This window comes from Bubalus kerabau, chromosome 4 (genome assembly GCF_029407905.1).
Source record: "Bubalus kerabau isolate K-KA32 ecotype Philippines breed swamp buffalo chromosome 4, PCC_UOA_SB_1v2, whole genome shotgun sequence".
Classification (NCBI taxonomy): domain Eukaryota; kingdom Metazoa; phylum Chordata; class Mammalia; order Artiodactyla; family Bovidae; genus Bubalus; species Bubalus kerabau.
Genome location: NC_073627.1, coordinates 7736574 through 7756014, shown reverse-complemented (window position 1 = coordinate 7756014; position 19441 = coordinate 7736574). Strand labels below are relative to the sequence as shown.

At 61.3% G+C, this 19441-nt stretch overlaps 1 protein-coding gene across 1 annotated transcript; it reads left to right on the top strand.

The window, feature by feature from the left end:
- The first annotated feature begins 6418 nt into the window (after positions 1 to 6418).
- Positions 6419 to 17482, top strand: GRIN2C (glutamate ionotropic receptor NMDA type subunit 2C). Its single transcript, XM_055575074.1, has 12 exons — positions 6419 to 6817; positions 9173 to 9771; positions 10104 to 10218; positions 11190 to 11401; positions 11565 to 11730; positions 12016 to 12169; positions 12474 to 12599; positions 12951 to 13180; positions 13548 to 13708; positions 14196 to 14383; positions 15485 to 15717; positions 16140 to 17482. The coding sequence occupies exons 1-12, from the start codon at positions 6419 to 6421 to the stop codon at positions 17238 to 17240; spliced, it is 3684 nt and encodes a 1227-aa protein (XP_055431049.1). The 3' UTR covers positions 17241 to 17482.
- Positions 17483 to 19441: the final 1959 nt, after the last annotated feature.

Below are 19441 nucleotides of genomic sequence, written 5' to 3'. Positions count from 1 at the left end.
GTCACTGGTCCGTGTGAGCGACTTCTTTCGAGGCCCAGGGTCACCTTCCGGCCGCAGCTCCCCTCCGGTCGCCAGGTGGCGCTGCAGAGCCAGCTCCCTGCCCCCGTGGGGGCCTGTGGGGGGTTTTGGCAGCCCCGCCTGGCGCCCACCCGTCTTCCCAGCTCGGCCCTTCTGCCCGCCCTGCAGGCACCCTGTGACCCCAGTCTGTCCGCTCCGCTCGCCCTCCTGTCGGGTCCCCGTCCCTGGTTGTCTCCAGCATAACCAAGTGCAAGACAAAAAGTGGGAGCGCGTCCCTGTGGCCCCTCGGACTGGCCCGGGTCCCCCGCTCTCTCATTCCCAATGCCTCCCCGCCTTGTTGCTTTCCAGCCGGATAGGTCTTTGAAAAATAGCACCCCGGTGTCCTTAGCGTGTTCATTATCTTTTTACCAGCCCCCCAAGCTGCCGGCCTCACTTTACAGACCGGGGGGGGAATCCTCGAAATTAATCAGCCCAAGGTCACACACCCACTGAGCCTGGGGCTCGAACCCAGGGCTGCGGGCAGCCTGTTTTCTCCGAGGCCGTGGGGTCTGGGGACACGGGGAGAAGGGACATGTCGGCGGGGTGGGCCTGCCGGGGCGGGGCGGAGGCGGCGGGCCCCGGTGGGGCGGGCCCGCGCGGGTGGCGGCGGCGGCGGCCAGCACTCCGACACAGCCGGCTGGCGAGCCCCAGGAGCCGGAGGCGCGGCGCGCCGCCCAGCCCGGGACGGAACCCGGCGCCGAGCGGGCCACGGGAGGGGCGCGGGGCGCGGGGGTGGGCCCGGTCCCAGCCCGGCAGGCCGCGCCACGGGCTCCGGCCCTGCAGGCGCCCCTGCCCAGGCGCCCGCCAAGCTAGGACAGAGCGCGCCAGCGCGCGGAGCCGAGTCGCCGGGACTCGCACCGCGCGGGAGGCGGCCGGCGCGGGCTCTGGGCGCGGGCGCAGCGCCTCTTCCCCCCGGTGAGTGGCGGGCGGCGAGCGGGGGGCGCCAACTTCGCCGCCAACTTGGGGCTGGGCTCCGGCGCCTCACGGGCAAGGACGGCGGGGACAGACGCGGGGCACCGGCGAGAGTCTGGAGGGCACTCCGAGCCCGAGCTGGGTGGAGCTGGGGGTCCGGGACCTGGGGCGCCCGACCTGGGGATTCAGACCCAGGCGGGCGGGGACGAGGTGTGGGAGAGAGGCCGAGGTGCCAGGCGCGCGCGGCGGACGCGAGGGAAGGACGCGGGCGAGGCGCCCAAGACGTTCGTCTCCCGGGTCGCCGAGCCCTCCGGGCCCCCTTTTTCGCCAGGCGCCGCGGCACCGCTGGGGAGGGGGCGGTGCGGGGACACAGGAGTCGGGGCTAGGAGCCCCGCAACTGTTGCTGCGGGAAGCCGGGCGGGGCTTGGGGAGCTGGAGCTGTGGCTGAGCTGAGCCAGAGCGAAGGGGGCTGGAGAGGGCGCAGAGCAGAGAGGACGAAAGGGGCTGTCAGTGGCTCCAGGAGCCGGCCGCCTGCTCCCGGGAGGTCGGCCGAGGATCTGCCCTCGCAGGCCCGCCCCGTCACCGGCTGTGAGCACCGCACCCCACCCCCGCCCAGATTCCCCCCTTCCAGCTCTTCCTTCGGTGCAACCTCCCTCCTCTGACCTCAGGGAAGCAGAGTGGGCTTTACGGGGTGGTGGGATCTCCCCAAACTCTGGCCCCGCGCCTGGCGGACCCAGCCAGGCTCGAGGCTGGGAGACGAAGGATGGGCGAAGAAGACCTGGGAGAGGCGAGAGCCCTCCACCCCCGCGCGCCCTGGTGCGCTGGGCCTTGGCGGCCGCACCAGCGCGTTGCTCTGGTTTCTCCGGGCTTCGACCAGGATCCCCGACGGCTGGGAAGGGGAGCCGCAAGCCTCCTGCTGCAGAAAGTGGTTCACGCCTAGGCCTAGGCGGGCAGGGCCAGGGCCATGAGAAGGTAATGTCACACAGCGGCCAGAACATCCCCAAGGGTGCATCCCACGAGCCACGGAAAGGTCCTGCCGGGTGAGCCAAGGGGGAATTCCTGCCGGGCCCTGACGCTCACCCTACTGGTCCTAGCCCTGCTCCCCCGGAGGGACTTCGGACTTGGTAGCCAGCCCTCCGAAGCGCACCGCCCTGGCTTCATCCCCTAAAGTGAGGAAGGGAATTTGCGGGGTGCGGATCGCCTGCTGTGTCTCAGAGCCCGTCTAGTTTCTGGCTGCGCCAGTCAGCTTCCAAGCTGTTCCTAAACTCGGTACGAGGAATTCGAATATTAACGTGAAGGGGACCGAGTAGACTGGGAACCTAACTCCCGGATTTGCCTTAGGGCAGGACTAAGCTGGTACGGCGCCCACACCGGCTCGCCTGGCCCCACTGGCCAGGTGAGCTCGGCGCTCCCCACTCGCGGGGCTTGGGGCACAATCCAGCTTGGGGGCAGCGGGGATGGGGACCTAGGAGCCGGGGAGGTCCGCAGAGGGCAGCGGCGAGGCTGGGGGCGCGGGGTGCGTGGTGCCCAGTTTGGCCGCCAGGAGGCGTGGCGCGGGTCCCGGCGTCCGGAGTCGCCGCCGCCGCATCGCAAGTGTCCTTGAGCCGCGGGTGACGGTGTCTCTCGCCGCTCGCGCCCCCTCCTCCCGCGGGGGGAGCCTGATGCCACGTTCCCTATGAATTATTTATCGCTGGCCTAAAAATACCCCGAACTTCACAGCCCGAGTGTAAGAGATTCCCCTGAGGGTCCGAGTGGAATCAGCGGCGAGGGTGGGGGGCGGGGAGTTAGTCTTACAGGAGGGAGATCTCGGTGTCCGCGACCGTGGGGGCAAGGTGGAGGGGTGGTCTTCTCCCCTGGCGCCCGGGTTCTCCCCCGGCACTCGGCAGAAGGGAGGCAGGGAAACCCGACGGCAGAGCCGAGGTCGCTCACCCGGTGGGCGGCGAATCCAGACGGGCTGCGCGGCTGGGGTCCCTCGGCTCCTCCGGGAAGCGGGAAGCGGCGCGGTTGGTGGGTGGGGCTGACTCCGGGGACACAGGCTCCCGGCCTGGGGTGGGGGACGGCCCTCAGATGTCTGGCGTGGGAGAGTGTGTGCACGTCTGTGTGCGGGGAGCCTGCCTGGGATTGGGGGAGCAGGGGAAGAGAGAGAAGAGCTCTAAGCAGGCGGAAGTGTTCGGGCCGTTCAAGGTGATGCTGAGTGTCTCAGAAGACCAACAATTGCCTCCCTCCCCCGGGCTTTCTGGGGGGGGGGGGAGTGGGTGGGGTGGTCCGAGCGTTCATTAAATATTAACAGCCCCTTTGCGAAACGTGTGGACCCGCAAGTGGGTTGGCAGAGGTCTGGAAGGCAACAGTCCAGCGCCCGGGGTGGGGTCATCCTGAAGTGGGCACGTTCCTGCCACAGGGCGAAGTGACAGGAGCCATCCCAGAGGCATAGCCGGAGCTCCCCGACCGGAGGTGGTGGTGGGGAAGGGCAACTGGCCTGGGACCAGACCCAGACCCTCTGTGTCCCCACCTGTGCGTCCGCAGCTGCGAGGTACTGAGGCAGGGGCTCTGTGGGAGAGGGATTTACCTGGGGCTCTGAAAGTTCTGGAGTTTGTTGTGGAGACGAGAGAGGCAAAGGGAAGAGGCCATTGCAGCCGGAGAGAGCAGCAGAGCAAGCCTGGAGGTGAGGGCAGTGGGGCCATCCGGCCACCAGACTGGAGGAGGAGGCCCACGAAAGGGAGGGCAGCCAGGGTGTGCCGGGCTCTGTCCGTGGGACCAGGGTGTCCGGGCTTCATGTGCAGGCACCAGGGAGCAGCCGTGCTGCCTGAGGAGGGGTGCAGCGGCCAGAGGGCTCTTTTTGGCCAAGAGGGCAGCAGATGGGGTGTGGCTGGATGGGAGGTGGAGAAGTGGGAGGCCAGGGGGAGACACATGGGAGATGGGGTCAGGCTGGGGCTCAGGTCTGAGCTTCCTGACTTGCTGCGGAGGCTGGATGCCCCGTGGTGCTGAGACTGTGGAGCCTGAGACTTGGAATCTGCCCATTGCTCTTAAAAAAAAAAAACGTTTCTTAAATTTATTTTTAATTAGGAGATAATTGCTTTACAATGTTGTGTTAGTTTCTGCTGTACTCCGAAGGGAATCAGCCATTCATGTGCGCTCAATTGCTCCGTCGTGTCTGGCTCTTTGCGACCCCACGGACTGTAGCCCACCAGGCTCCTCTGGCCATGGGATTCTCTAGGCAAGAATACTGGAGTGAGTTGTCATTTCCTCCTCCAGGGGATTTTCCTGACCCAGAGATCAAACCCGTGTCTCTTGTGTCTCCTGCACTGGCAGGCAGATTCTTGACCACTGAGCCAATTGGGAAGCCTTTCCCATTGCTCTTTGAAGCTTGGGGACTGCCTTGACTGGGGTCCCTCCATCCACAGGCATTCTGTGGTCACTCCTAGGGAGAGGCAGGACCTGCCCCAGCTTCCTCTCCTCGCCAATTCCAGCCCTGGAATACTCCTTCCCATCTGAGAGAGTCTCTGGGGGCAATGCCCCCTCGGAGCTGAGGGAGGACCTGGGTCCTTCATCTACAGTCACGTGGCCGGAAAGAAACAAAATGGGAGCCACATGTAGGCACATTAGACAAAAGGAAAAAGAAGTGAAATGAATTCTAACACTATATTGTGTCTGAATCAATGTATCTAAAATATTTCTTCAACATGTGATCAATACAAAAATATTAACGAGATATTTTCGTTTTGTAATGTGGAGTTTTTGTTATTCAGTGTGTATTTTACACCTACGGCGTCCCTCCGTTGGGATGGGCCTCATTTAAGGGCCTGATAATCACACATGACTGGTGGCTGCTATATTTGACAGCACAGGTCCGGCACTCAGAGCTGGGAGGCAGAAGTGGGGGAGGCTTCAGGCTTCCCAGGGATGGGCAGCTGAGCACAGAGAGCTTGCAGGAGGAGAAAGGATTGTGACAGTGTCCTTTGCTGGTGTGATTCGAAATCCCTGATTGAAGGTAGCTGTGGACACCGCGGGCTTATGTCCCTACCCTAGAATCACACTGACATGCTTTTTATTTATTTATTCGGCTGTGCTGGGTCTTAGTTGTGACACTTGGGGTCTTTGATCTTTGTTGCAGCGTTCAGGATCTTTAGTTGTGGCATGAGAACTAGTCGTGGCATGTGGGATCTAGTTCCCCCACCAGGGATTGAACCCGGGCCCCCTACATTGGGAGCGTAGAACCTTAGCTACTGGACCACAAGGGAAGTCCCTCCAGGCTGTGTGGGAAACCCTACACAGGGGGAGATTTCAAGGGCACAAAAGCAAATACAGTATTCCCTCCCCTGCCAAAAATCCTGTTCTCATTCTGAAATGAAACCTGGCCCAGCCTGGTCACCCTTTGGCCCTCTCCCGTTCAGAAGTTTCATCGGGGAAGTGATGGAAATGGAGTGGGTGGCAAAGCTGTGGCTGACAGCCAGCTGGGAGGGAGAGCTGCCTCCCTGGGCACCACTCACAGTGTGGCTCTTGGTCCCAACCCAAAGCAGTGATGCTTGTTTCACGAGGATACACATCAGGCCCTTGGGGTAGGTTTAAAAAATCCCTCACACCAGCGACGGCCCAGGGAGGCAACTCACGTGTGAGATACCGTGAGGATTGCAGGTGACCCCAAGCCCTGAAAAACTCAGTGGGGTCACACTCCTGCTGTGGAAGAGCTGCTACTAATTGAGGCCACGGAGGGAAGGGTAGGGATGCCCAGAGCCCAGGAGGAGGGGGCTTTGTGCCAGGCAGGGTTACACAGAGAAGGGTCCTCAGGGATGTTAGATTCAACTTAGGATGCAAAAGGTCTGTGTGTGTGTATGTGTGTGTTTCAAGAGCTGCCTTCGTTCACCTGGCTATGGGGCTGTCACCTAGAAAATAAGGATGCTGATAACAGTGGGTAGCCCTCTCACTGCTGTGAAGTAGTCCTGTGATTATTGCTGGCAAGAAATCATGGCTCGGAGAGGCCAAGCAACTTCCCCAAGATCACACAGTCAGTGAGTGGCAGAACTGGGACTTGAACTCAGGTCTCCCTGACTCTAATCCATGCACTTGGTACCAGATTAGCATTTGATGTGTACCTCCCTGGGGCAGAGCCCAGATAGATAGGTTTCAAAGGTCTGGCCTTTCTAGCCAAGCATGCTGTTCAACAGCAGAAGGGAAGTCATGAATACCTGTCCAGGCCACATTCTGCCCAGACCCCGGTCTCCAGGCTGCATGTGGACCCTCAGCTAACCTCTCTGCCTCTTTCTCTGTGTCTGTCTGTGTCTGTCCGCCTCTCTCTGTGGAGAGAGGCTCCTCCCTCTTCTCTTTCATCCTCTGGCTGTCTGTCCCTCTGACTCTGGCTTTCGCCTCCTCTCTGTCCTTCTTGTTTTTTCTCCATGCCTCTGTCTCCCTGCCTGTGCCTACCCTGCTCTCTCCGCAGGACTCTCCGGTGGACATGGGGGTGGCCCTGGGCCTGGCCCTGCTGCTTACCTCACTCCTTGGGGCCTGGGCAGGGCTGGGCCCTGGGCAGGGAGAGCAGACTGTGACGGTGGCCGTGGTGTTTGGCAGCTCGGGGTCCCCGCAGGCCCAGGCCCGTACCCGCCTCACCCCCCAGAGCTTCCTGGACTTGCCCCTGGAGATCCAGCCGCTGAGTGTGGGCGTCAACAACTCCAACCCCAGCAGTCTCCTCACCCAGATCTGCGGGCTCCTGGGGGCTGCCCGCGTCCATGGCATCGTCTTTGAGGACAACGTGGGCACTGAGGCCGTGGCCCAGATCCTGGACTTCATCTCCTCCCAGACCCACGTGCCAATCCTCAGCATCAGTGGGGGCTCTGCTGTGGTCCTCACCCCCAAGGTGCCCGTTCAAAGTCATGTCTTCCCATCCCTTGAGCTTGGAGCCAGGCTGGGGCTGGGAGTGTGGGCTGAGTCTGGGCCAGGGAGATGCTTGGGTCCTAGAAAGGTGGAATTGGGGTGGGCCCAGCAAGAATGTTGGGACTGGGAGAGACATGGGTGAGGGAGGGGAAAGCTGTGGGAATGATGATTCTATGTTCTAGAAGATAAACTTTCTGAGCTGCTTTCACATGTGTGACTGGATGAGGGGTAGGCAGGTGGAAAACCCACCTCGGGTTCTGAGACAGCCCTGGCTCGCCTTCTCCCTGTTTTTCTGGACTTTCTTGGTCAGGCTCCAGACCCCAGCTCGAAGGCCAGGCTGGGCATGGGATCTGAAGTAGCTGGCCGGCAGGCTAGAACTTGTGGGGTCTCACTGCCTGAGACCTGGGGGAGGCAAGCCCTCTCTGTCTGTCTCGGGGGGAGAAAGTTCTAAACACGCATTCACCTGCAGTCACAGCTGGGATCAGTGTCTGGAAGAACAAACACGGATGCCACATGGGAGTCCAGTAGGGCCCCTTCTGGGTCCGGGCTGGTCAGAGAAGGTCTCTTAAGAAGTGACACCCAAACTGAGACCTGGAGGGTGAGGGGGGTTGACAAGTTGTGTGTGTTGGGGGGGTGGAGTGGGAGTGAGTGTCCTAGGCCAAGGGAGCAGTTCCAGGCAGTTCACGGTAGTGCGGCTGCTCGGAGGTGAGGAGGAGCAGAGTGTTTAGGAACAGAGAGAAGCCTGGGGAGGGAGGTGAGGTCCCGACCACATGGGAAGACTTTTGGGTTTCACCCTAAGAAAGCGAGGAGCTGAAGGTGTTGAGGGGAGAGACTGATCTATTTGCCCGTCTTTTATGCTTATATTTTTATTATGGGGAATTCTGAGCATACATAAAAATAGAAGAGTTTAATGATCCCAGGTAACCCCTATCCCAGGAGAAGGCAGTGGCACCCAGCTCCAGTACTCTTGCCTGGAAAATCCCATGGGCGGAGGAGCCTGGTAGGCTGCAGTCCATGGGGTCGCTAAGAGTCAGACACAACTGAACGACTTCACTTTCACTTTTCACTTTCATGCATTGGAGAAGGAAATGGCAACCCACTCCAGTGTTCTTGCCTGGAGAATCCCAGGGACGGTGGAGCCTGGTGGGCTGCCATCTATGGGGTCACACAGAGTCGGACACGACTGAAGCGACTTGGCAGCAGCAGCAGCAGCAACCCCTATCCCACCCAAGCCCACCATGCCTTATCCTTACCCCCACTCACTTTCCCTTCTTCTGTATTATTTTGAAGCAAAACCCAGATGCAATGTTTATCTCATCCATAAATACCTCAGTACACAACTCTAGACGATAGGACTTTACAAAATAATAAAACCACCATACATCATCCCATCTAAAAAACAATAAAAATCCCTTAGCAGCAAAACACATCCAGGCAGTGTTCAAATCTTCCCCCGTTGTCTCATAAATGTCATAAATGCTTATGTCAAAATCTGTTGACTTGAAGCAGGAGCCAAACTAGTGTCCAACGTGGCGATTGGTTGGTACGACTTTTGAGTCTCCGTCTCAAGTCTCCTCTTCCATCTCTCTTTTTCTTGTAAAGTTGTTTGTTGAAGCAACTGGTTTGCTTGTCTTATAGGGTTTTCATGGAGTTGCTTTTTAAAAAGATTGGGACAGTCGCAGTGTGGTGAAATCGTGGTGGGGTGGAATGGCAGCAGGGAACCCACAGCTTGGAGAGGACTGCCCTAGTCCAGGCTAGATTTGGCAGGTCCAGGGCACTTTGTGGTGGCCAACGCAGGGGAGGGGAGGAACTTTCTCATCGCCAGGGCTCCGTAGAGGATGGAGCTTTCCCAGTTGCCTCTGGGCCTGACATTATCTCTCAGCACGGGTGACTCTCCACTCTCACAGTGCTGTAGAAAAATACAGACGCCCACTGTACCGTTTCTGAGAGGCCCATTCAGCTGGCCGGGACTGGTGGGCTCGAGTCATCTGAAGCGTTTGTTGAAATACAGATTCCTGGGCGCCATCCTCAGAGAATCTGACCTAGCAGGTGTGCATTGGCCCAGAGAATTTACATTTCCTACAAGCGCCCAGGTGACGCTGCTCCTGCCAGTCTGCGGTCCAGACTTGATCAGGCAGCAAGGTTTAAAAAATGCTCTCCAGGGGATTTTCATGGGCAGCAGGGGCTGGGAACCACGCGCGGGACCGGGGATAGGGATGAAAGGCATAGTAGGGACAGGGGCCCCCGGGATGCCCAGCACCTTCCGATGTAGAGGCGTGAGGCGGGGTTAACCAAGGGGCGGGGCAGGCCCCGCTCAGGCCACGCCCCCGCCCCGCAGGAGTCGGGCTCCGCCTTCCTGCAGCTGGGCGTGTCCCTGGAGCAGCAGCTGCAGGTGCTGTTCAAGGTGCTGGAGGAGTATGACTGGAGCGCCTTCGCCGTGATCACCAGCCTGCACCCCGGCCACGCTCTCTTCCTCGAGGGCGTGCGCGCCATCACCGACGCCAGCTACCTGAGCTGGCGGCTGCTGGACGTGCTCACGCTGGAGCTGGGCCCCGGAGGGGCGCGCCAGCACACCCAGCGCCTACTGCGCCAGCTCGACGCCCCGGTGCTGGTGGCCTACTGCTCGCGCGAGGAGGCCGAGGTGCTCTTCGCCGAGGCGGCGCAGGCTGGCTTGGTGGGGCCCGGGCACGTGTGGCTGGTGCCCAGCCTGGCGCTGGGCAGCACCGACACGCCCCCTGCCGCCTTCCCCGTGGGCCTCATCAGTGTCGTCACCGAGAGCTGGCGCCTCAGCCTGCGCCAGAAGGTCCGAGACGGCGTGGCTATCCTGGCCCTGGGCGCTCATGGCTACCGGCGCCAGCACGGTGCGCTGCCCGCCCCGGCTGGGGACTGCCGCGCCCACCATGGGCCCCTCAGCCCTGCCCGGGAGGCCTTCTACAGGTAGGCACCTCCCCAGGGCATGGGCGTGAGGGGGGTGCTTCAAGGCCCGTGGTGGCAGGGAGTTTGGGCTTGGCTGTGACATCTCGCACTAGCTGTGTGACCTGGGGCCGAGTGACCTCACCTCCCTGGGCATTAGTTTCTTCATCTGAGGAAAGAGCGGGGTGTGAGAGTGTGGTGAGGACCTCGGGGGTCAACGTAAGGAAACAGAGCAGTAAATACACAAATGTGGCCTGCTGGTGGTGGTGATGAGGCAGGAGGTGGGAGGGTACTTCCGGGTCTGGGCTGGGCTGCAGGCAGGACTCAGGGGACACTGGCTTCTGCCCTCCTCGCAGGCACCTGCTGAATGTCACCTGGGAGGGCCGGGACTTTTCCTTCAGCCCTGGTGGGTACCTGGTCCAGCCCACCATGGTGGTGATTGCCCTCAACCGGCACCGCCTTTGGGAGATGGTGAGAAGGGGGTGAGCCCAGGGGCCCTCGGTATCCTTTCATTGTGTCCCCCCTCCTTGCCCCACAGCTGAGCAGAGTCCCATCTGCCCCTTATCCGGCCCCTCATCCTTCAGGTCTCAGCTGAAACATCTCCACTAAGCCTTCCAGGTCCCCCAGGGTGGGTGAGGCACCTCTGCTCTGGGCTCCCACACCACCCCGGCCTCCCGCCACTATAGAACTTATTAAGCACTCTTATTACACAGTCCTGCCCTTGGAGGAGTAACCCACAGCTGTGTTGGCTAGATGGATGGAAACAAATAGACTTTGGGGAGATCCTTGCTTATGAAAGAAGGTTTGCAAAGCATTATGGGAGTATAGAGGAGGGGCAGAAATTGATTCTGCCTTCAAAGGGGGAAACTGGAGAAGTCTTCTCAGAAGTTGGGACATTTGGCCTGGGGGTTATAGACGGTTGAGTAGGAGCCCACCCAGAAGGGATACTAGTGTCATATAGACCAAGGGGAAGAAGGATGTGAAGCATTTTTAATCGATGTGTTCAGGGGTGTGGAGACTGGGCAAGAAGGAAGGGGTGATGGAGAGAATTGAACCTGAACGTGAAGGGTATTGAGTGCTGGCCTAAGGACTTTGTGTGAGGGTCCAGGGAATGAGTGTGGAGAGACAGGCTCAGGTCTGGGCTTGAGGAAGACACCCTGGCCCAGCAGCAGGGAAGTGTGGAAGCTGGACTGGAGAGTGTGGGGAACAGAGGCCACGGAGGCTGCAGGGAGGTCTTCCCTTCTGGGCGTGCCCAGCCCTTTGCTCTGACTCTCCTATTCTCCAAACTCTCTTGCCCCAGGCCCTGCTCTGGCCTGTCCCATGTGATCCTAGGAGTGGTGGGGGATTCTTGGTCCTGGCATGCCCCCCTGACAGAAGCCATACCTACAGGATGGGCATAGTAGGGCTGAAGGTCCCAGGCTGAGGCCGGTCACCCTCTGCAGGTGGGGCGCTGGGACCACGGCGTCCTGCACATGAAGTACCCCGTGTGGCCTCGCTACAGTGCCTCCCTGCAGCCCGTGGTGGACAGCCGGCACCTGACGGTGGCCACGCTGGAGGAGCGACCCTTTGTCATCGTGGAGAGCCCCGACCCTGGCACAGGCGGCTGCGTGCCCAACACTGTGCCCTGCCGCCGGCAGAGCAACCACACCTTCAGGTCCGCCAGAACACACGGGGGTGGGCGGTGTGTGTGATGTGAACTGTGCACCGCTGAGTGATGGCGGGCGAGTGTGTGTCTTATGCTCGGGAATGGGGGCAGGGTCCACACGCCAGGCTGAGAGAGCCGCTGGCTCTGACCCCAGTGGTTTTCTCGGTGGCAGCAGCGGTGACGCGGCCCCCTACACCAAGCTTTGCTGTAAGGGCTTCTGCATCGACATCCTCAAGAAGCTGGCCAGGGTGGTCAGGTTCTCCTACGACCTGTACCTGGTGACCAACGGCAAGCATGGCAAGAGGGTGCGCGGTGTGTGGAACGGCATGATTGGGGAGGTAGGCCCGCCCCCAGGCTGCCCGAGCCCCCCCGCCTGCCTCCCCGCCCCGCCCCGACATCTGTCAGCCACGCCCAGATGGTTCCTTAGGTGTTTCCTCCTGTGCTGGGGCTCCGTCAGGGTGAGACCCAGGCCCAGCTCCCACAGGTCTCCGAGCTGGCACGGGGACTGTATTGGCACCAGGGATGACTCCGGGGGTGGAGCTCTGAGGACTCGGGTGGAGGGTGCTGGCAGGGGGGCCAGGAGGGGAGCGGGAGCCCCTCTCCGATCTGGGCCTGACCCTCAGGTGTACTACAAGCGGGCGGACATGGCCATTGGCTCCCTCACCATCAATGAGGAGCGCTCTGAGATTGTGGATTTCTCCGTGCCCTTCGTGGAGACGGGCATCAGCGTGATGGTGGCCCGCAGCAACGGCACCGTCTCCCCCTCGGCCTTCCTGGGTGCGGCTTGGGGCCAGGGGTGGGGTGGCGAGGGTGGTGTGGAGGGACCCCCAAGTGGATGTGTGGAGCCTGGGGTGGGCCCTTGGAGGGCAAGCACTGTTGTGATAGGACCCTGTCCCAGAGCAGATGGAGAAGGGAGACCAAAGCTTGCTGGGGAGCCTGGTCTCCCTAGGGGTGCATCTCTCCTGGGGCTCCACTGCTCTGAGAGTCAGAGACCCCTCTGCTCCGTCCAAGGGGCTGGTGACCACGTGGACCCACCTGCCTGCACCCAGGCCTCCTCTGAGCCGCCTCCCTCTGTTCCCAGAGCCCTACAGCCCTGCCGTGTGGGTCATGATGTTCGTCATGTGCCTCACGGTAGTGGCCATCACTGTCTTCATGTTCGAGTACTTCAGCCCCGTCAGCTACAACCAGAACCTCACCAGCGGCAAGAGTAAGCTCCCACTTGGGCCTGGGAGGAGGGAGCAGGCTTGGAGCTTCCCGGAGGGGTGGGCTCAGGGCTTCCGGTGGAGGGGGTGGGGGAGGTTAGAGAGTGAGATGGGGGAGTGGGGTGGGGGGAGCCTTTCAGAGAATGCCCCCTAGTGGGGGTTCCTGGCCTTCAGACAACATGCAGGGGACCCATCAGATACATGAGAGGGAGAAGCAAAGTGAGTTGATGTGCTCTGGGGTGGGGATGGCCAGGGATGGGGTTAGTGGAGACAGGAGCCATGGACTCAGGTGGGCTGGACCTGATGCCCTCTGTGCCAGGCAAGAGGAACCCCAGCGTCTGCCCTCTCGCCCCCAGGGTCTGGGGGCCCGTCCTTCACCATCGGCAAGTCCGTGTGGCTGCTCTGGGCGCTGGTCTTCAACAACTCGGTGCCCATCGAGAACCCCCGGGGCACCACCAGCAAGATCATGGTGCTGGTGTGGGCGTTCTTCGCCGTCATCTTCCTCGCCAGCTACACTGCCAACCTGGCCGCCTTCATGATCCAGGAGCAGTACATCGACACCGTGTCTGGACTCAGTGATAAGAAGGTTCTGCAGCCCCTGATGTTGGAGGGTGGCAGGGCGGGGGATGCTGCAGGCAGGCAGGGGCAGGCCTTGGGTGGGACACAGGACAGATGGAGTCAGCAGAATCTGAACTGGAGGTGGGAGCAGGAAGAAGCCGGGGAGCCTGGGGAGGGGAGAAATGGCTTGAGTCCACTTAGTGTCTTGAGTGCATCTTTCCTTGCCCTGGCCTCCGTGTCTTTGTTTTTAAGACACAGGCCTGGTGCAGTCAGTCTCTAAGACAGTTTTGCCATTCCTGTGCGGAGTCCAGGCTGCGGGAATGGGGTCGGGGGTGTTGGCGCCTGGAAGGTCGGAGGAAGGGTTAGGAATGCCGACAGCTGCCCTCTGCCCGCAGTTCCAGCGGCCACAGGATCAGTACCCGCCCTTCCGCTTTGGCACGGTGCCCAACGGCAGCACGGAGCGGAACATCCGCAGCAACTACCGCGACATGCACACCCACATGGTCAAGTTCAACCAGCGCTCGGTGGAGGATGCGCTGACCAGCCTCAAGATGGGGTGGGTCTGCAGTCCTGCTCCCACCCTCTGACTGTCTCTACCCACGTGTCTCCCCGAGAGACCCAAGATGGGGATGGTGAGGCTGGGTTGCCCGGTAGGACTCCTGGGGAGGGGCAGAGTGAGACAGAAATGGACACCCACCAGAGCCCAGGGGTGCAGCTATGGTACTGGCCAGGGTTCAGCCTTGACCCCAAGTGTTGGTTATGACCTTCTTAGGGTCTTTAGGGGCCCGGAGGGCAGACAGGACGTGTCCTCCGGGGGCAGTGAGACCCCCTGGCCTCTCTGAAGAGGAGGGAGGTGGGGTTCCCAAGCCGTGGGAGGGGGCTTCTTTGCATCCAGGACCCCAGGGAGGAGAAGGCTCTGCCCATCCCTCCCACCCCCAGGTAGTGGCCCGCGGGCTCTCATGGCCCAGATCCCCGTCAGGCCCTGGGTTCGGTGCCCCGCGCCTTGCTTGATTGCCGGCCTGAGGGCTCAGCCTGTCCCCCAGGAAGCTGGACGCCTTCATCTATGACGCCGCTGTCCTCAACTACATGGCGGGCAAGGACGAGGGCTGCAAGCTGGTCACCATCGGCTCTGGCAAGGTCTTTGCCACCACTGGCTATGGCATCGCAATGCAGAAGGACTCCCACTGGAAGCGGGCCATAGACTTGGCGCTCCTACAGTTCCTGGGAGATGGTGGGTGCAGCCTCTGGTGGGGGCTGGGGTGGGTCCCACGTGGTTGACAAAGCCTGGGTTGGGACAGCTGCCTGGGGGCTGGTTAGCATCTCCACTGCTGTTCTCTGAGTGCCCAGCACCTGTGGGCAGGGAGAGAGGCTCTGGGAGTGGGAGGTTGGCACAGTAGTTGGGTGGGGGTATTAGGAACACTGGAGGGAGACTGGGGAGGGATGAGTTGGCCAGGAGGGAGCAGGAAATATTTGGGAAGTCCTTGAAGGAGGGAACTCAGGCCACAGCGGGGATGGGGTGGGGGGGTGGGTGGGGTGTCTGAACTCCTTTACTTTTTCCCAAGACCCCTCCCCTCCATTTCCATCTTTTTTTTTTTTTTTTAACAACAGCTATCTTTTATTTATTAATTTATTTTGGCTGCACCTTGGGACATGCAAGATCTTAGTTCCCTGACCAGGGACTGAACCTGTGCCCCTTGCAGTGGAAGCATGGAGTCCTAAGCACTGGACAGTCAGGAAATTCTCTCCATTTCCATCTTGAGAGGCCCTGGGAATGGTGCCAAGAGCCAGCCTAATCCCAGAGCCCTGGCCCAGGCTGGCCTTGGTACCAAGAGCTCACACCTGTGAGCGGCCCAGCTGGGCTGCTCTGAGACCCAGAGACAGCTTTGAATTTAGAGTCCCAGTTAGATAAACTGGTTTTCCATCAGTGATGCAGAATAATTTGAGTGATAACAGTGAAGGTGCTCTCAGCCTCCCTGGGGGCCTAGCTCTTTTGTCTCTGTGTGCCTAGCTCCATGCCTGGCATGCAGGTGATCAATAAGTCTTTGACGAATAAATGAATGATAACATTTACCCAGTCAATAAGCCTTTGCTGGGCATGTGGGAGGTGAGTGTGTCAGAGGCTGGCATTGCCCCCCACCCCCAGCTCCCACTCTGCTCTCCTCCCTCCTCTTTATTGACTCCCCTCCCCCCATCCGCCCCTGTAAGGCTGGATCCCTGTGTAGTCCTACATGTGGGTGGTACCCTGGCCCCAGACCCCTCCTCACTCCAGGCGTAGTTGAGCGCTGGAAGTGTCCTCCCTGAACCAGGTGTGCACCCCCACCCCCACCCCCAGGGGAGACCCAGAAGCTGGAGACGGTGTGGCTCTCTGGGATCTGCCAGAATGAGAAGAACGAAGTGATGAGCAGCAAGCTGGACATCGACAACATGGCGGGCGTCTTCTACATGCTGCTTGTGGCCATGGGGCTGGCCCTGCTGGTCTTTGCCTGGGAGCACCTGGTCTACTGGAAGCTGCGCCACTCCGTGCCCAACACGTCCCGGCTGGACTTCCTGCTGGCCTTCAGCAGGGTGGGTGCCCACCCCGCCCTAGCCAGGCCCCAGCTGTAGGGGCACCAACCCAGCTGGCCCCTGGCCCCATTTACAGATGTAAAAACTGAGGTCTGGAGAGGTGGCATGGCCTGCCAGCATCACGCAGCAGATGAGAAGCAGAGCCCTTCTCCAACAGGCAGGGCAGGACTCTGGAGCCAGGCTGACCTGCCATTTACAAGCTGTGTGAGTTTAGGAGAAGGAGTTCATCTCTTGGCCCCTCAGAGCTCCTCTGTAAATGCTCCCAGCGGGACATAAGAGGCGCCTAACAAATGTTAGTTTCTTCCTGGGACTGAGAGATGCCTGAGTTGATGGATCCCACCTGGGCGAGGGGCTGCTGCGTGGGGGCGGTCCGGGAGGGCAGGGTGCGGCTCACGGCGGGTCTGTCCCCTCCCTCCGCCCAGGGTATCTACAGCTGCTTCAGCGGCGTGCAGAGCCTGGCCAGCCCCGCGCACCCGCCCAGCCCCGACCTCACAGCCGGCTCGGCCCACGCCAGCGTGCTCAAGATGCTGCAGGCGGCGCGCGACATGGTGACCACGGCAGGGGTGAGCAGCTCCCTGGACCGCGCCACGCGCACCATCGAGAGCTGGGGCGGCGGCCGCCCTGCGCCCCCGCCGCCCGCCTGCCCCGGCCCGCGGCCGCCCACCCCGGGTCCTCCCCGCGAGCCGAGCCCCACGGGCTGGAGGCCGCCGGGCGGGGGCCGCGCCGCGCTGGGGCGCAGGGCCGCGCAGCCCTCGGGCCGCCCCCCGACGCCCCGGCCCGCCCTCCCCGACGTCTCCCGGGAGGCGAGCCGGCGGGCCTGGGAGGCGCGGTGGCCGCTGCGGCCCGGGCGCCGCGGGCGGCGCTTTTCGGCCTCCGAGCGGCGTGCGCTCCCGGAGCGTCCCCTGTCGCCCGAGCGCGGCCACTACAGCTCCTTCCCTCGCGCCGACCGGTCCGGACGCCCCTTCCTGCCGCTTTTCCCGGAGCCCCCGGAGCCCGAGGACCTGCCGCTGCTCGGGCCGGAGCAGCTGGCTCGGCGGGAGGCCCTCCTGCGCGCGGCCTGGGTCCGGGGGTCACGCCCTCGCCACGCGTCTCTGCCCAGCTCGGTGGCCGAAGCCTTCACTCGGCCAAGTTCTGGGCCCGCTCGGTGTGCCCGCCCGGCCTGCGGGCGCTTGATACCGGCGCAGTCCATGCGGCTGCCGTCTTACCGCGAGGCCTGCCAGGAGGGGCTGTGGGCCGGGCCCCCCGCCTGGCCGCACGGACAGCACGCCTGCCTCCACGCCCATGCCCACCTGCCGCTCTGCTGGGGAGTTGTCTGCTCTCACCTCCCACCCTGTGCCGCCCACGGCCCCTGGCTCCCCGGGACCTGGGGGCTTCCGGGGCACAGGGACAGGACCCTGGGGCTGAGCCCAGAATACAGCAACAGTGGGGAACTGGAAGGGGTCAGCAGGGCGGCCTGTGGGACCCACGGCTTTCCACGGCCTTGCACCTGGAGGCGGATCTCCAGCTTGGAGTCAGAAGTGTGAGGGCTCAGGTCCTCTGGTTCCTGTTCAGCTGGATCCTCTGCCTGGCGCTGCCAGCAGTTAGAGGGCAGGTGGTCTCTGGCTTTCTTGGCTTCTGTCTTGAAATCCAACCGAGTGACAGATGATATCTTCATGGTCAGCTCGGTGACCTCAGCGGCCGCAGTCCTTTTGCGGGTTGGGCTTCTGCTATCTTCTTATGCAAATCCCTTCCCACCTGGCCTGGAGTCATAGGGGGAGCAGTGGTGTCTCCCTCCCCTGCTGTGAGCCGGTCCCTGGTCGTGGCTGCCGGGGGCTTGGTGTGGGAGGCGTGTAAGCTGGAACTTGGGGTTGGGGCAGGGCTGTCGTGGTTCTTATTCCTTCTGGCTGGAGTTTTTTTTTTCTCCAAGTGCTGGGACATTAAACCAACCTTTTACAACCCACTGGCCCTGACTGCCTCATTCTGCATCCCCAGAGTGGGGCACACAGCAGCCTTTAGGTGACAGGAGCATCATGGGAGTATCCCAGGTGAGGTGCCTGCCTACAGCAGGTGGGCAGCTCCCTTGGTGGGAGTACCCAGGAAGCGAGGCTGAGTGAAGACTCCATGCAGAAGCCACTTGGTTTTCAGTGTCAGCTCCCTCCCACCCTGGTGCCAGAAGTGACAAATGTGCTCAGCAGGGGGCTCTGGTGGTTGATGGATGGCGTTCATCCTTCAGTGTCCTTGAAAACAAGGGCTCACCCCAGGGGGCTGTGGGTGCCCTGCTCTGCCAGGGGCCCCGATGGGAGCCCGACAATGTCATGGTGCAGATGGTGGAGGGAGGTCTGTCCGGGGGGTCTGCGGGGCTTTCCTGGCCAGCGGTATTCACTCCATAGTGGCTGTGCTGGGCTCAGACTGCCTGCCGGTTCTGGAAGCCTGGCCCGGGTGGGCTTCTGGGGTCAGGCACAGCTCAGCTTCGCTGGTGCCAGGACTCCTGGGGCTGGGAGGACCCCCAGGTCAGAGAATCTGTCCCACATCTCAGTTCTTTGTCCCCGCTCTGGGGCTCCCAGCCCCACCTCCTTCCTCTGCCTCATGTCATTGGCTGTGAACCATCTAAAAACATGGCTCTTGAGTGCCGTTTGCTGTGCTTTCACATCTGTGATTACATTTAGCCCCACAATGACTGAAGCCAGAATTATTCTTCCATCCATTCTGCAAACACTGGTGCCAGCAGAGCTTTTCTGACTGTGAGCATGTGAAGCCTGAGGCCTTTCTGTCCTGACAATTAGGGTGAAGCAGGGCAGAAACTAACTCCATGTCGTAGGGAGGAGGCCGGCAGCGCCATGTGCAGCCGCTGCCCCGTGTTCTTACCCTCACCACTCCTCCTTGCTGGCTTCCAGGAGGCTGGGTTCCCTCACCAGTCTCCAAATAGTCCACTACCTGGGACTGGAGCCACGAAAACTGGAAATTTTTGTTTGTTTGTTTGTTTGGCTTTAGGGATAACAGCAGCCAAAATAGTAGAGTGGGGGAAATTTCTAATACTCCTCCATTCCCAGCTGGAGTGCCTGACCACCACCAGTTTAGGGGGGCCCCCATCCAAAGTCAGTTTCACTTTCTCTGCCCCATGGATTTTCACAGATTCAGATCCAGAATCTGCGAGTTCCACAACAGGTGGTGAGTGTGGGTCTGAGTGAGTGCTAGGGCACAGCCTCTGGAGGTGAGAGGGTTAACCATTGGCCACCAGCCCCTGGATCTGAGCACCAGCCTCTGGATCTGAGCAGGCTGCAGTAGGTGAGGCTGGGAGGGGTCGCGAGGTCCAAGCTGCTCTCTGCTCCCTGCCCAAGATCATTAATAACCAAGAACTGGAAAGATAATTAAGAACCACATGTGGAGCTGAGCCTGCTGCTGGCTGGCTCTAAGGAGGGGCCCATCCCGCGCCCAGGGCCAGGCTCCTGGCCGCCTGGCTCCTTCTCTAGGAATGTATTCTGGGGAGAAGTGAGTCTTAGGGGGGAGCAGGGGCAGGAAGGGTGCCTTCTGCAGGTTCAGATGCCTGCTGCCCCTCTGCGGGAGGACTAGAGAAGGTTCTGCCTGATCAAGGGGAGGGCAGAAAGCCTGGCAGGGGCTCAGGGAGCCGGCTGTGTGGGTGAGCGCAGCGAGGCCATGGTTATGGTCAGTCATCGTAAAGCAGGGCGTGACTGGGGAACAAACAGCCGGCTGAACCCAGACACCCAAATGCTGTGTTTTTCTTTTG